Raw genomic sequence first — 16,862 nt, forward strand, 5'->3', positions numbered from 1 at the left:
AGACGATTCATATTTCAACGATTAAATAATGCAAGCGCGAAGCGCGAGCTGAACATTTTTGATATTCCAACCTAAAAAGATGAGATTTCAAATCCCCCAATGGACATTCGATTCATGTTTGTCAATCGTGAAAAAGGATGGGTAATTTTTGTTATCTTCCTACAATAATAATGCAAGCGCAAAGCGCGAGCAAATTTTTTTTGATATTCTGATTCGAAACTGGATAATTTTAGCACGTTTTGAATAAGATCAAGCTTTGTATCCTAAAAACATGCGTGCGCCTGTTTTAGAGTTAGACAGAATTCTGGCAATCTGAATACATTTCATTTTTCATCATAAAAATCAATAATGCGAGCGCAGAGCCCGAGCTGAAAATAATATTTGAAATTCCGATATGAGAAGGGTCAATTTAAGCACTGTTAACAGCACTGTGTATATAGGGAAATTTGATAGCACTATATAAATAATGCGAGCGCGAAGCGCGAGCTGATATTTTATTATTTATTTGACCTAGGATCGAGACATTTTAGGCCTAAGGACATTTTGTCATCATATAAGAATGATGACTATCTTCTCTTTCTTTTATAAAAATTTATTTCTGAAAAAGGGACAATTTAGTTATAATGAATTTATACAAATTTTATTTCATATTTATTAATCTGTTAAGTCTAATGAGTGTGTGAAATTTGTTGACAGTGCATGAGGCCTGAAAACTGGATATTTTAAGTATTTTTGTAATAATGAATAGGATTCATTGGTTGATATATTTTTAGCAAATAATGCGAGCGCAAATCGCGATCCGGATTTTTTTTAATGGGGGGATTTAAGTAGTTTGTTATAAAATTAATATATAGGTATACATAACTCACCAATCAAAACGCGAGCGCACAGCGCTAGCTCATAGGCCTTTATTATTTTTTTTTACAATCGAGACACCTGAAAAGGTATATTTAGAGAATCTTATATGAAATATAAAAAGACAATACGTAGGCCTACTTGGCATATAGTGCGAGCGCACAAAATGTTGATTCAAACCATAAAACGGACATTTTCCAGAGCACTTAAACATAAATTGGTAAATAAAACAAAATAATGAAAGATCGATGTCCGAGCTGAATTATGTTTTGTATATTGATATCAAAACTTGATATTTTAAACTACATATCAGCCTATTGAGCTGTATTTATATACTGACTTAAGAAGGACTATAAGGTATAATTCCTATTTTGATTGCTTGTCCTTTTCTCTTCCTTTTTTCTGTTTCTTACCCCTTTTTGCGCCACCATGGGGGGGGGGGCAAAATCTTTGCCCCCTGGATCGACCTATGTATGTTGACTTGAAAAACACTAACACTTACATGTGGGATTGAAGCAGAGGATGCATACATCATTAATCAAATATTGCGAGCGCGTAGCGCGAGCTGAATTTGATAATAACCCTTTTTTGTGACCCTGAACAGGGTTTCTATCTCGCTAAACAGACTTAAAACTCGAAAACATTTTTTTTCTTCTGTTATCGTAAAAACTGGATATTTTAATTCAGCCGCATTAATTGAAGTTTTTTGGCAGGACATATATTTTATTATATCCCTTACTTAAGATTGTTGTATTGAGAGTGTACACAAGGAGAAAAAGAATAGTTTTACTACGAAAAACGTTTGCCATGAAATAGTTCATTTTCCTTGCTGACGTCACGCATAGTCCATTTTTTCCCTAGGGAAAAAGTGAACTGTACGTTTTTTTACCCCGCCCCCTACTCGATTCGCGAGCTGTGCGGCGCGATGCGAGCAGAGCGCTGCTCAGCCCAACGGTACTCTCTACTGCATGCCACGGGAAACTTTCGGCGAGCTGCACTAACCAGGTGCGCTCCCTGAACAGACGATCAATACGGCAAGGCTTATTGTTTTCTAAACTTCTCAACGATTGTTCCATCATCGACTTATTAATAATCGTTTTGCTGTAAAAGTCGGGTATCAACGAAGAATATCGTATGAAGAATATATATGAGTGGAAGGGATATAAAACAAATATACATTGACCCATTCTCGGAACTGGCTAAAACTATTTGCACTCAGGAACATCACATAGTACTATTCTCCCTCGGGCCGATGGCCCTCGGGAGAATAGTACTATATGATGTTCCTTCGATGCGAATAGTTTTAACCAGATCCTCGAGTGTCATTGTATATTTGTATACTATAAACAGGCAATGTTGCGTCCCCGGTCGAAAATGAATTTGCATGAAGCCCTTTAAGTTCAAGGTCAATTTGGCGCCCTCGGTTGAACATAAACTTGGCGCCCCCATCATGTGAAATATAACTTTGCCCTCCCTCCCCTCTCTGAAACATGTATTTGTCGCATATGGTCAAAATTCAAATTAGCGCTCCCCTAGTTCGAACATCATTTTGGTGCCCCGCTAGATCGAACATCAATTCGGCGCCCCATAGTTCGAACGTCATTTTGGCGCCATCAAATCGACGTCCAGGTCAACATCTCCCTCTTCCGTTTCCCATCTCCTTTTCTTTCTTTTTTTCTTTCTTTTATCCTCATTCCCCTTCCTTCCTTTCTCTTTCTTTCTCTCTTTCTTTCCCCCTCTTCTTCCCCCCCCCCCCCTTTCTTCTCTTTCCCCCCATCTTTTCTTTCCCCCTTTTCTTCTCTTTTTGCTGTCTTTTCTTTCCCTCTTTTCCTCTCTCTTTTCTCGTTTTTCCTCTCTTCCCACTTACTCTCTCTCTTTTTTCTTCTTCTTTTCCCCCTTTTCCTTACTCCGTTCTTTTCTTTTCTTTCTTTTCCCTCTTCCACTTTTTTTCTCTTTTCCCCTTTACTTCTCCCTTTTTCTTTTTCTTTCCTTCTCCCTTTTTTCTCTTTTAATATTTTTTCTTCTCTCTCTCCACTTCCTCCCTCTCTCTCTTTCTTCTTTTCTTTTCCCCTCTTCCTCTCTCTCTCTTTTTTCTTAATTTCTTCCCATCTTCCTCTCTATTTGAATATTCTTCTCTTCCTTCCTCTTTTTTTTTCTTCTTTTTCATCCTTTTCCTTTCTCCTTTCTTTTCTTCTCTTCCTTTTCCCTCCTCTTTTTTCCCTCTTCTTTCCCATTTTTTTCTTCTCCCTTTTTTTCTTTGTCTTTCCTTTCCCCTTTTTCTTATCTTCCTTTCTCCTTCTTACTCTCTTTTCTATTCTCTTCTTTTCCCATCTTCCTCTTTCTTTTTTAATTCTCTCCCTTTTCCCCTCTTCCCCCCTCTTTTTTTTTGAGCTGGGGGTGGGGGGGTTGAGGCAGTTCCCCCTCGGCCCTCCATGGATCCGCACCTGATAGAACCCCATGGCCTCGTATCATTTGATCTTTGGACCTCTCGATGACATTTGATATATCTGATCATAATTTTACACACACTGCGGACTATCGGACCCGCGGTCTATCGGACCCGCGGACTATCGGACCCGCGGTCTATCGGACCCGCGGTCTATCGGGATGTCCCCGAAAATGCATATGGACTCTACAGTGTACAAAATGCGACATTTCTGAAATTAGAGTTTTCAAGTTTAAGACCCTATAAGTTTACAACTAATAATGGTATCCAGTTAGAAATTTGTACACATAATAATTGTATATCAGTAAAGTTTTCTGTAACGTTTCGTGGCAATTATCTCATTTTTCTGAGATTTATGGAAAATCAAGTATTTTAAAAAAATTCAATTTTTGGAAAAAAATGAAAAAAAATAAAGTTTTCTACCATAAATCTCAGCCAAATGACCTATTTATCCCATATAAATAGTATCTAATTGTAGGAAATTTATTTATCTTTCATATGACACTAATTTTGTGGCAATTGAATGCTTATTTCAAACTCTATGTACGAATATTTGAATTTTCTGAAAATATGGCGGCCATTTTGAAAAAAGCGCCCTCACGGGTTAATTTTCAGGATACAGCCTGGTTATCTCATATATTCATATTCAGCGTAAAAAACTGGTCTAGGAGCACTATGTGAAAATTTCTCCTTTTCCGTGTGGCACCTTGCTCAATTATAACCCGGACTATATAGAGATTACGATTCAATGACTGATGAAATAAATGGAGGCGCAATACGTATACGGCTTGCTCGCTAAATCCAATTCAATTATTCAAATCACTGAGTTGTTTTATTTTCCACTTTCAATTTCGATTTCATATTTACAATTATGATACAATTGACATAGTAACATAACATAATCACATTTGAAGTATATACAAAAATTGATATTATAACATTACAATAGACAATTCTCAAATTGAAATATGAATAATTGAAAGGGAGGGAGGGCCAACTGAAAAGCAGAGCTTGTATAATGTAGCCCCCCCCCCCGATATTGTAATTACGTGTTTATAGCAACTTAATTGTTGTTTTATTAAAAAAACAATATTTACAGTTATGTAATATGTAGGGGAGGGCGGGGTAAATTGTGACACTTTCTGGGGTAAGTTGAGCCACAAAGACTATGTACAAAATGTATGCGGGAAGAACCAGCATGTCATTTTTTTAATTTAAAGTCTTTTCACTTGCTAATTCTCTATAAATACCAACATCCTCTAAAAGTAAAAGAACTGTCATATGAATTTGCTCCTTTCTGCTTGCATATCAATGGCTTTTTAAGGTTTGTTTGTATTTTTAATTATACATTACCATAATAATTACCATGGCTCAACTTGCCCCATGTTGGCTGGCTCAAATTACCCCAGTCCGAACTTAATGCGATATTTGAAATCCATTCATTTCTTGTGCATCCATCATGTAAAAGACTATGACAGAAATGAGAATCCATACCAGGACTAACAATATTCAGTTATTGTTCTTATTTTTTTATTATATTTAAAGACATGTGTGCAAAAAAAGCACTGATCTATTTCACACCTTTTTTTTTGTTTTTTTTGGCTGAAATTTGTATTTTCCCCTCTAAAATATACTTTTTGTTTCAAAGTTTAAAACAATGTGGTGGGGTTAATGGTTATGTAATGGGTCATCAATACATGACACCACCACAATGTCTGACTCATTCATTATTGGCCTGGGGGTGGTGTCTCAACTTGCCCCTATGCTCAACTTACCCCGCCTTCCCCTACATTATGATACAAATCATAGGCGTGATATAAAAAATCATGCATAGTATCTACAAATAATTAAAGATTTCCTACTTAGCACTGAAGGCTTAATTTGAAATTGATGAATTGAATAGGTATAATGTTTAAAGTTAAACATTATTTACCTCCTCAAGCATTACTCTCAATTTATAATTCTATTTTACTTCCACATATCACTTATTGCAATATTGTAATGGGGCTCATTCAAATAAAAAAATCACCATATCCTTTTACTTCAAAAGAAAGCTATTCGTTTGTGTCGTTTGTGTGCCGACGCTGGTTTTTATGAAAATACTGGTCCCCTCTTTAACCGTTTCAAGACTTTAAAAATTGATGATATACATAAATTTCAAATTGCTTTGTTTATGTTTAAATTTCACTGTCGCCAATTACCATTAACATTTGATCATATGTTCCTTTTGAATTCGTTTATTCATAATTATCCTACGAGAACCTCAACAAATTTACATTTATCAAATCCGCTAACTGCCTTAGCCCATAGGTCAATAAGACATACTGGTCCAGATACCTGGAATGATATAGCTTTAACAATACGTGGTGCTCCTACATTGAACAAATTTAAGTTTGAGTTTAAGCATTCCATTATTAGCACTTATTTGAGTTAAGATATTGTTCTATCATCAGTTTCATGACTTTCATCATATTGCATACTTTATTTTTTGTATTATTTTATACGACGTATCTATGTTAAACATAGTAATATTAATCGATACACGGCTGGTGTGTTATTTTCATTTGATTTATTCTTGACATGCTTGATGTGTTTTCCTTTTGGCCCTGCTTTTACTGTAATTTTTAAATATGACTTATATTGATTTTATTCAGGGCCGTAGTCTTTCTTGAGGGGCGTCCTTTTCAAGCCTTGTGCTTATGACTGTTCCCTCCCATGCAATGATTGTTTATTGTTATTTTACCATGAGATATTGTCAATATATTTTCTGTTGTATGATTTATTTTTGCATGGAAATAAAGAATCAATCAATCAATCAATAATAATCATTTAGTAGAAGTGATTTAAGTCTTTTTTTTTTACATTTGTATAGAATTACATTGTTTTATATCATTTGGAAAAGAATTCCAAATGATGATCTATTCAGTGGTAAATGGAAAGAGTTTGCTTGGCGAGTGAAGTGACTATGAATCGAACTATTAAAAAAAAGAAATTTATCAATGAGAGGCAAAGGCAGTTGTATATAGTGTTAAGCTTGAACATAAACTGTCCAAGTTGAAAAGTGTACATTTCAGAATTTTATTTTTTAAGAATAGATTATTTGTAAATATGCATTATTTATTACACGAAAAGCTCTTTTTGCAATATAAATAGTCTATCGATTAGGCAATTTGTTGCATTACATAAAGCGATAAGTTTGTAATTTAAGTAAGGGAGGATTAATGTAGAATACAAGGATAACATAATAGAGTGTGGTAAGAATTTTTTTTTATTTACCAAGGATGCCAGTATTTCGAGCAGTGATTTTTTAGACATTGTCAACGTGCAGTTTCCAAGAAAGCTAGTCCAAGGAATCGAGTTGATCGGACCCTTTGGATGACAGTACCATCAAAATTACATAATTTGGCAAAGCTTCAAATTTATTACTAAACAACATATAACTAGTTTTATCAAGGTATAGTAATAATTTGTTTGCAATGTTTTTAAGTTCTTTATTTAAAAATTACGTCAATTGTATTGGATCATGATGTGAGAAACATATATTTGAATCATCAGCAAAAAAATATGAATTGAAGTAACCTAGACGACTTTTCAATATCATTAATAAACAAGAGTGGGCCAAGATGTACTGCCCTGCGGAACTCCGCAATGGGCAGGTTTGTGTTCAGAGAAATTATCATTAACATTATTAAGGGAAACGAACTGGGAGCGCCCTTTAAGATAATTCCTGAACCATATCAATGGTTTTCCCCGAATGCCGTAGTGAAGGATTTCATGATCAACATTATCAAACAGGCGCGTAGCCAGGGGGGCGGTGGGGGGCGGTCGCCCCCCCCAAAAAAAAAAACGTCCCAAAAAGAAAAAAAAAGGGAAAAAAGAGAGGAGAAAAGGACAAGCGAAGGGAGGAAAGGTAGCTTTGTGGTGTTTTTTTTTTGTATTCTTTATTTATTTTTTCTTAAAAGAGAAACTCCTTCACTCTTGCTCTAAATTTATATATATATGTATTTTGCTTCCGCGCTGCGCGCGGTTAAATGACAATATTGCAGTTCTCCTTTGTTTCCCTCACCCTTTCTCTAACCCCTTTTTTCCACCTCAGCTATATGTGTTTCTTGCCAGTTCAAGTTCAAATGTATACATTATTGCATGGGTTTTGAGTAAGGTTAGGCCGAAGTGTATGAAGTTATCTTTTTTTTCAAATTGATCGCCCAACTTCTGGTCGGGTCGGCTCCGGGCGGGTAAAATCTTTATATCAATTTCTGCCGTCACCTCCATATAGGCAACAAAAAACACAATTTGAGGGCAAACAGGTTCCTAATTTAAAAAGAGGAAGGTATAAAATTCGTGTCGTATCAAATAAAAAAGTACAATATTTTTTTAATCAGATTCTATTTAACTTCATCTTATTTCCCTGCACATTCATCTCCTGTCCTATTTTGCGCCCTCGGTTTGAAATTTTGAATGACACTTAAGTTTCTTTATCATTCAAAATGAAGCGCTTCAGGATAAGTCAAAAAAATTATACATCATCCTTTTTTTATATGATTTCAATAAATCACAGAAGTTTCAACTTTTTGCGCGGTATTTTCCTTGTAATGAAGTTCCATAATATTAGAAAATCAATTGAATTAGAGCCGATAGGTATAGGGATATCTGCATTTGATGAAACGTCCGCCCTTTGAAATTTCAGAGTTTCGAATTGCTCTGCGCGGGAATGAATATCTCCCTCCCGGCATATACCCTTCTTCTCCTCTGTTTTGCGAGTTAAAGATACTGTCGCTAAATTGTTTGTAATCAAATCTGATCTTTCAAAGGGAAGCATTCAATATAACTTAGAGAATACCCTTTTCTCAGGACCCTTTTCTTTGCAAACAATAAATGACAAAACGCTTTAGCTTCCGTGCTTCGCGCGGGGTAATAATTATTTTAATTTCCTCCATTTTATCCCTTTCTTGTGCGTTCATAATCACTTTTGAAAACAAGGTTCAAAATCACAATATAGTCAACTGAATTGGAGCTGATATAGGTACTAGAGATAGGAGAGACGGCTCCTTTTCATTTTAATTTATGAAACACCCAAAAGCTTCGCGCTTCGCGCGGGAGGGGGAAACTCCCCCTCCAACTCCCTGCACCATCCCGCTAGGGAGCGCGCTTCGCGCGCTCTGTAAGTGTTGGCACGCTTCGCATGCATTTACCGCCCCCTCCAAAATGAAATCCTAGCTACGCGGTTGGTATCAAATGCTTTAGACAAAATAATCTATGAACAAACCAACCGTATTAGAAGACTAGTCACTTTCTTCGGCAACCTTTTGAACTAAAGAAAGTATTGCATGAGTAGTGCTACCCTTTTCTCGAAAGCCATATTGAGTATCAGAAAAGAAATATTGTGCTTTTGAAAAAAACTTATTGTACGAATGAGGACCAACTTCTCAAGGATTTTAGACAAAGTTGTTAGCAATGAAATGGGTCTATAATTATTTGTTAGCTCTCTATCACCCTATTTGAAAACCGGAATTATTTTCTAAATTTTCATTGATTCTGGAATATGTCCAGATGATAAAGGATGAACAATATAATTTATAGATTTTTATTTTTTGTAAAACGTTGTTCCATCAAATCCTGCACGCTCATTCAATTTCAGCCTAGATATGATTTTGATTATTTCTTGTGGGTAGGTGTAGGAGAGAAAAATAAAGAACTTTCGTTTCTATCATTCAAATAGTTATGAAAAGAGTGACTGTTGATGGTTTATGGCTAACAAGGTTAAAACCTACATTTAATAATTATTGTTAAAATGTTTGCTATTTGAACTGTATTCACAAATATTGCATTGTCATGCCTAAGCTTAGTATTCCTAGGATGCTTTGATCCATTGTGTAGGGTAGAATCGATTTTCTTCCATGTTCGTTTTAGATCATTTTGACAGCTATTAAACTGGTCATGATAATATACCTTTTTTGCTGTACGGATGACCCTTGTAAGTACATATTTGGTATACTGAATCCTTGTTTGATCAGTAAATTTAGACATATATTTATAGTACAACCTATTTTTCGATTTATTGATCGCAGAATCGAATTCATAATCCGAGGAAGTCTTGGCGACCTCTTATAATTTTTAGACTTTAGTGTAGAAAAAGGAATATTTCGATCTAAATGAGATATGAAAATGTCAATAAATTTATCTTCGTTATTGAATACATCATCCCAAATTTCTTCCTCAATTAAGGCTTAACTAAAAACGATCAATGTTTTCTCCACTAAACACGCGTCTATTTGTAAAATCACTGGGGGTATTATTTGGTTGAAAATGATCAGTGTAATGCACAAAAGTCGGAAAATGATCAATAATATCTGACAGAACAATTCCAGCATTAAACTCTGAATGCATATTTGAAAAGAAGTTGTCAATGAGAGTTGCTGAAGTTCTGGTTATTCTAGTGGGCCTAGAAATGAGTGGTAGGAAGGAAGCAGAGAGGAATGTGAACATTACTTGATAAAAGATCATAATTAAAATCTCCCATTATTATACACTTTTTTGTTTAGAACAGAATGATGATTTAAAGAGTTATTCAATGAGTCGAGAAAATCAGTATGGTTGCTTTGAGGTGGCTGATAGATAACTCCTAAGATGGTTTTACATTATTTTGGTCATTAATCTTGATAAATAACGTTTCCCTTACTAGTATATGAATGTAATGTCTTCAATGATACTATATTCAAAGTGACTCGGTGCGAAGAATGCAACGCTACCACCTATTCTATTTTCACGATTTGTAGAAAGCATTATCATGACCAGGTAAAAGAAATGTCATTTCTGTCTGAAAGCATTTTCAGTTAAACCTAATAATGTATTTTGTGGAACTCGAGTATTATCAAGAAACATAGGAAGACCTCATAATTTTTATATTTACACTTCTGATATCAAGGTGTAATAGGGATAAGCAGGAGTCGGCAAACTTTCGAAAACATTTTTTGCGAAGTTCTCAGATTTTGCTTTTGCTTTCAATAATTCTTTCTTATATCATAGATTAATAGGAAAATTGATTTTTTTTTTTGCTGACTTCTCAGGCGTTGTGTTACACGAATAGCAAAATATTATTATTCATTCGTGCAATGCTGCGACATTTCACAGATTACACAGATTATACAGATTACAGTGTATCTGCTCTTATAGCCCTATTTTCAGAGCTGCCCATGTGTGTTTTCCATATGCCATGTATGTCAAGTGGTTTGATTGCTTTTGTCAAGGGGGCAGATTTGTAAAATGAACTTGGGTAATTGTTAGCCCTCGTGGGCCAATCAAATAAAGCTTTTTTAAAGACTATAGCCAAACGTGTTTAGGGTATTTTTTCCCCCAAGCTTCTTCCCGGGGTCATATCTTGGCGACAACTTGTTTAGGGGCCAAATTGTGTAAATCAAAGCCCGCGAAAAACTTGTTAAGGTTTTTTTTTTGCACACAGAGAAAAAGACCCGTTTAGGGGGAGTTGGGAAATAATTTGGTCACGCATGTGTACAGCAATTTGACTGCCCCCCGGCATTGTTTGACTATGCACCTTTCTAATCAGACATCCCTACATTATTTAATGATTTCTCATGAAAGTCTCCTGAGTATCTAGTTTTGTTTTGATACCATACTTTCAGAAGATGCCTTTCAAATATTTATGCTTACTCCATTACTTCCTTAATTAGAAGAACAAAGAGTCTAATGGATTTAGAGATTGGTGAATTGTGTTACACACTTGAAAATATTCAAAACTCTTTCAAACCCCCTTTATTTGGGAATTGCATTAGAATGAAATCCTGCAAAGTTGCAAACTGGCAGATTTACTTCTCTACAACTCAGTAATTCCAGCTTTTGACGCCCCAGTTTCTTATTTCACTCAGTGTTTTCCGATATTAGTATAGATCTTTGCTGAATACTAGAATAAAAGTAGATGTAAATTTGTAGCCATATTTCTTTTTTCTTGCTCGTCACTTGTAGAAGTCTAGCAGTGGAATGGGGTCGTTATGGAATGAGGTTTAACTGCATTGCACCTGGAGTAATCTACACAAAGGTTAGTTTCATCCCCTCCCTGCGGAGCCTTTAAAGTGCCATCGACTTGAAGACTTGGCAAGATACTTTATTTTGCCATGTCGACATAATAACCTCATTATGTCGACATGGCGAGATACGTTATCTCCGACTTACAAAAAGTTATATGTCAACATAGCGAGATAGTTTATCTTGCCAAGTCGACTTATAAAACATAATTATGTCGACATGGCAAGATATGAAGTGTCCAAGGCCCGGCGAGAGTCCAAATATCTCGCCATTTTGACATATAACTTTTTATAAGTCGACTTGGCGAGATAGCGTATCTCGCCATGTCGACATAATGAGGTTGATGTTGGCAATATGTAGTGACCTCATCAACCCTGACATGACCTCTATGACCATGACATGACAACATTATCACTACTGCTGTCACTACAATCTCATACATTGTTTGGATAGCATTGATTTTCGTTTACAAATGATTTTTATTTCCTTTCTAAATGGAAAAAGAAAAAAAACTACCATTGCTACCGCATTTTGTTATGTAAAAAAAGTATTTTGTATGATCTTTTCCAAGAATACTGCATCTGATGCACTTTGCCTCTTGCAATAATTATAAGACGATTCACTGCTGCATTTTACTACGTTTTGGTAGAGATAGGCTGGGGAGGATTAACATCATTATTCATCATGACAATGATGGATAGAAGTATGACATCCAGTAAAAGGGAAGCTCCTTCTTTTCATTCTAGAGTGTGCATGTCTTCACTTTAACCAAGTCTGGCTACTTTTATTTACACATGGTATGCACACACCGTCACCTCCACCATGGACAGCTGATGAAGACAGATTCAAAAGTCGATCTGCTAACGAGAATAAATTTTGGATAAGCTATATAGTAAATGACTTTAGTAAATGTTTTACAATAATCAAATGGCCTCCACTTTTTGATATTTTGTTTAAGGTTTCGTACCGGTACTTTGTTTATCTTGTTATCGTAAGCATTTCTATGCATTGTTTTATCGGGTTTTTTTTATTGATGATTATGTAATTTTGATGTGATTTTTATTGAATAGTGGAAAATAAATGAATTGGATTGGATTGATAATAATCTTATCTCCTGAATACTCTGTTTTCAGGGTGCCTTCGATAGACTGGATCCTACTGGTGAGTTCGCTAAGAAGCTTGTTGAAACTACCCCTACTGGTCGGATGGGAGTACAGGAAGAGTTAACTAACCTTGCTTGTTATCTATGCAGTGATTATTCAAGCTGGTTTAATGGAGAAGTGTTTAGGTTTGATGGTGGCCAGACACTGCAGGCTTCAGGAATGTTTAGTAGTTACCTTCAGGTAAGTTATCAATTCAACCTACAATGTTGATAGAAATATGAAGCCAAATGCTGCATGTATCAAATTAATATTTAATGTGCATGGATATTGTACAAGATTATCATGGAAATTGTCATTGCGGGGAGGATGGGGATGTAGCTAGACAAATCTTTTTAAACCAAAGGGGGACCAACATCTTTCCTAGTGGTTTGATAGAAAAATATTTTCAATAATTTTTTTCTGGTTCGGATATTGCAAATGCAATGTTTTATGACTATGGATGAAACCAAGACTCAATGCTAATCTCCTACATAGTAGTTTCCAGTAGTTTGTTAATCGTAGTCTGTTTATCTGAAAGTTTGCATAGTTTTATTAATTATGCTGTCAGAGATGACATAAAAGTTCGATGGAATTCACAAAATGTTGCATGTGGTCTGCATTTGGTGTAAAACAAGTAATTTTAATTCTGTGTTGATTCTTGGTAGACCACCTAGCCGGTATCTCGCCAAGTGCTGCAACATCACATCTGATGAAGGGTGAACATTCACTGTATCATTTAATCAAAAAAAGTATTCTATAAATGAATGAATAATTCAATAATTCGAATACATTTATTTTGTTTTGTTACAGCTCACCAATGAAAACTGGGATGAAACAGAATCAATGATTAGAAAAACCAAAGGCTCATAATATCGCATGACAGTCATTTGTAAAGATGTTCCATCAACACCAACTTAAATTTCCTTCATTAAAACATGCTAGTAATATATATTTTAGATAAAATCTGGGAATAGTTGTCATCTGAGCCCACTTCAAGAAAGTCTTCACATTTGTATGAGGCCTTCGCTACATATGATAACAAAATAAAAAACAAATGTGAATATGGTAAGAATTTTGTTTGAATGAAAGTCTATTGGCTTAAATATGTCAAAACATGTAACCAGCTCAATATTTCTTTCTTTGATAAAGATAGAGAGAGTTAAATGATTGCATTTGTGTGAAGGCGATTCACTAAACCTTAGCATGGTATCAATCATAACTCATCAGTGTACAGTTTGCATTAGTACCATAACAATATGGTCTTCAATCAGACCTGTCTTCTATATTTTAAATGAGTTCCATTGTATTATCAATTTATCCTCAAACTGGCCATAGAGGATAGTACTCCAAAATTACAAATTTTCAGTATATATATCAAAGAATAGGAATATACAATTACATTATATACAAATACATTATAATTGCCATGAATGTAGAAGAAATATTATGAAGGCCAGCATTCCATTGAAGTGTGGTTTAAAATCCTAGTTGAGACTTGGGTTAAACCAAGGTTTAATCATCAGAAGACCACCCAAACTGTTTGGGATAGACATCTTTTATATCAATGGACCAAAGATCTTCATTTTTCTATTTGGCCTAACGTTAACAGTATACTTCATGTCATGAAAGTGGTTTATTTCATACTAGCACATTAATTATGTGGAGCTCATCTGGCATTGTGCAAAGAAATTTACCACAATTTTTTATTTCAGCCCAGTTGACACTAGTGAATTATATTGGTGACATAAATCGAGGAAACAGAATTGAAATTGATGAAGAAATTACAGAGTTCAAGAAGCTTTTTTTATGATTTATGAATAGATTTTGTATTAATTAGTATAAATAATTTAAATTTCTGAATTCTGTGTAGAATCTTGGTGAACCTCATGTAGCTCACAGATCAGTCAAATCAAAATCAGTCAAATAAGAAGCATTTTTGGAGAGTTTTGAAAAATATACATTAATTAGCATATTTAATGAGTTTCAAAATTCTGTGTAGAAATGTTGTATCCCCACCTAGAGCTATCATAAAAAGCAAACAAAATTGAATTTGATCAACAAATGAAGTAGAAAAAGCATTTTTTGTGATTTATGAATAAATCAGCATAATTTTCTAGTCAAAATTTCAAAATTCTGTGTACAAGTTTGGTGACCCTCATGTAGCTCTACCAGATGAATGAAAAAAAATAAAATTGGTCAACAATAAAATAAAGAACAAGCATTTTTTGTGATTATGAATAAATTTTGCATAAATTAGCATAAATAATTTTGTAGCCAAAGTTTCTAAATTCTGTGTACAAGTTTGGTGAACCTCATGTAGCTCTACCAGATGGAAGAAAAACAAATCAAAATCAGTCAACAAATACAAAGAGGCACTTTCAGTTATTTATGAATAAATTTCGCATAAATTAGCATAAATTTTCTAGTCAAAATTTCAAAATTCTGTGTAAAAGTTTGGTGAACCTCATGACGCTCAACTAGAAGGTAGAAAAAAAAATCACAATCAGTCAACAAATAAAGGAGAAGCATTTTTTGTAAATTTTGAAAAATGTGCATAAATTAGCATATTTATGATTTCAAAATTTTATGTGATATATTTAAATCCCAACCTAGTGCTATCATATAGAGGAAACAGAATTGAACTGGGACTCAAAATGACGAAGAAGCATTTTGAAATTCAGTCAACAAATAAAGAAGAGGCATTTTCTGTGATTTATAGATTTTGCATAAATTAGCATAAATAATTTTCTACTCAAAATTTCAAAATTCTGTGTACAAGTTTGGTGAACCTCATGATGGTCTACCAGATGGAAGGAAAAAAAAATCAAAATTGGTCAACAAATAAAGAAGCATTTTATGTGAATTTTTTTAAATATGCATAAATTAATTTCGTAGAAATTAGCAAAAGATTTTCTCGTTAAAATTTCCAAATTCTGTGTAGAAGTTTGGTGAACCTCATGAAGCTCTACCAGATGAAAGCAAAAAATCAAAATCGGTCAAAAAATAAAGAAGCATTTTTGTGAATTTTGAAAAATGTGCATAAATCAGCATATTTAATAAGTTTCAAAATTCTGTGTAAAAGTTTTGAATCCCCCACCTAGTGCTATCATATAAAGCCAACAGAATTGAAATCAGACTTGAAATGACAAAGAAGAAGCATTTTGAAATTGATGACGGACGCCACGATGTGCCTTCGAGCTAAAAATGTGAAAAACTTGATTAATGTTTGTTATCTTTGCTTGTTATATGAAGCGTGTCCAAACTGTATTATTATATAGTTGTTTTATATTCATTTCAATACCAAACCTATGTTTCTACTTTGGATTTTTCAATTTAACTGGCCCTTTGCAGAAAAAAATGCTGTTAAATTGTGAAAATCAAGTGCAAGTCTAACATACACACTTCTGATTAGTTAAAGTAAATTTTGTTTGATTTATGGAATAATTGGTTGCATCTCACAACAATGAAAATAATTTTCTTAAGTCCACTTTACATTCATTATGAAATATTCTTTTTTTCTGTTTGCAAAATTAAAGCTGATTTGATGTCAGTCACACTTTTTGATTCGAACTAATTTCACTGGTGGATAAATATCTGAAGACCATCTGAAATAAATTATAAACATTCGTACAGACCCTAACCAAAGCTAAAAGTGAAATTGACAAATGGAAAGTATATAAGCTACACAGTACAACAATAAGCTTTATGCATATTCACCAGTAATGCAGCTAAGTATTTTGCTTAAGAAAAACTCAAATTGAAGGGTTTCCACAAATGGTTTTCTCATGCTTTTCACCGGCCTGAAGACTGTGAGGTCATGTTGTGTTAGAAGCGTTGTGATCCCATAAATGGGTCTTTAAAATTTGCTACTCTGATCAAAGTATTTATTAATACCGGGCCCCATCTTACAAAGAGTGATCCGATCAATCTCAAATATATGCAAATCCATCATTGTAATAATTTTTTCTTTAGGCAATTTGCTCAATGTCCATTGAAAACAAAGGGAACATACTGATTTGTTAAGAAAACAGTGAATGTATGAATATACGTCATTTCTATAGAATATTTTGAACAAACATGTATGTTGGAGGTTGATGCTGCTGGCTTTCCATAGTTGCGATTGATCAGATCAATCGCAACTCTTGTAGTAAGAGACCCAGGTTCCCTCTCTTTCACAACCAAGTTAGAATGGAGAACTATTCCATTCTGAAATTACATATGCTATTTACATAGTATTTCTTCACATTCCAAATTCACAACTGAACTTAAAGGAGAATGAAACCTTTGGAAGAAGTAGGCTTGTGTCGAAACAGAAAAATCAAAGAATAAGAACAAAGAAAGTTTGAGAAAAATCGGACAAATAATGAGAAAGTTATGAG

General features: G+C 34.4%; 1 protein-coding gene across 2 annotated transcripts; it reads left to right on the forward strand.

The window, feature by feature from the left end:
* Nucleotides 1-11,285: 11,285 nt before the first annotated feature.
* LOC129271930 (2,4-dienoyl-CoA reductase [(3E)-enoyl-CoA-producing], mitochondrial-like) lies at nucleotides 11,286-16,121 on the forward strand. 2 transcript variants are annotated; one of them, XR_010298435.1, is made up of 4 exons: nucleotides 11,286-11,354; nucleotides 12,475-12,684; nucleotides 13,294-13,824; nucleotides 14,131-16,121. XR_010298435.1 is itself a non-coding variant. In XM_054909184.2 (3 exons), exons 1-3 carry the CDS (start codon nucleotides 11,313-11,315, stop codon nucleotides 13,351-13,353), a joined length of 312 nt encoding a protein of 103 aa, XP_054765159.2. In that variant the 5' UTR covers nucleotides 11,286-11,312; the 3' UTR covers nucleotides 13,354-14,743. The 2 variants fall into 2 exon arrangements, 1 of the variants encoding a protein (XP_054765159.2); XM_054909184.2 differs by having other exon boundaries at nucleotides 13,294-14,743.
* The last annotated feature ends 741 nt before the right edge of the window (nucleotides 16,122-16,862 follow it).

Source organism: Lytechinus pictus, chromosome 2, assembly GCF_037042905.1.
Source record: "Lytechinus pictus isolate F3 Inbred chromosome 2, Lp3.0, whole genome shotgun sequence".
NCBI lineage: Eukaryota > Metazoa > Echinodermata > Echinoidea > Temnopleuroida > Toxopneustidae > Lytechinus > Lytechinus pictus.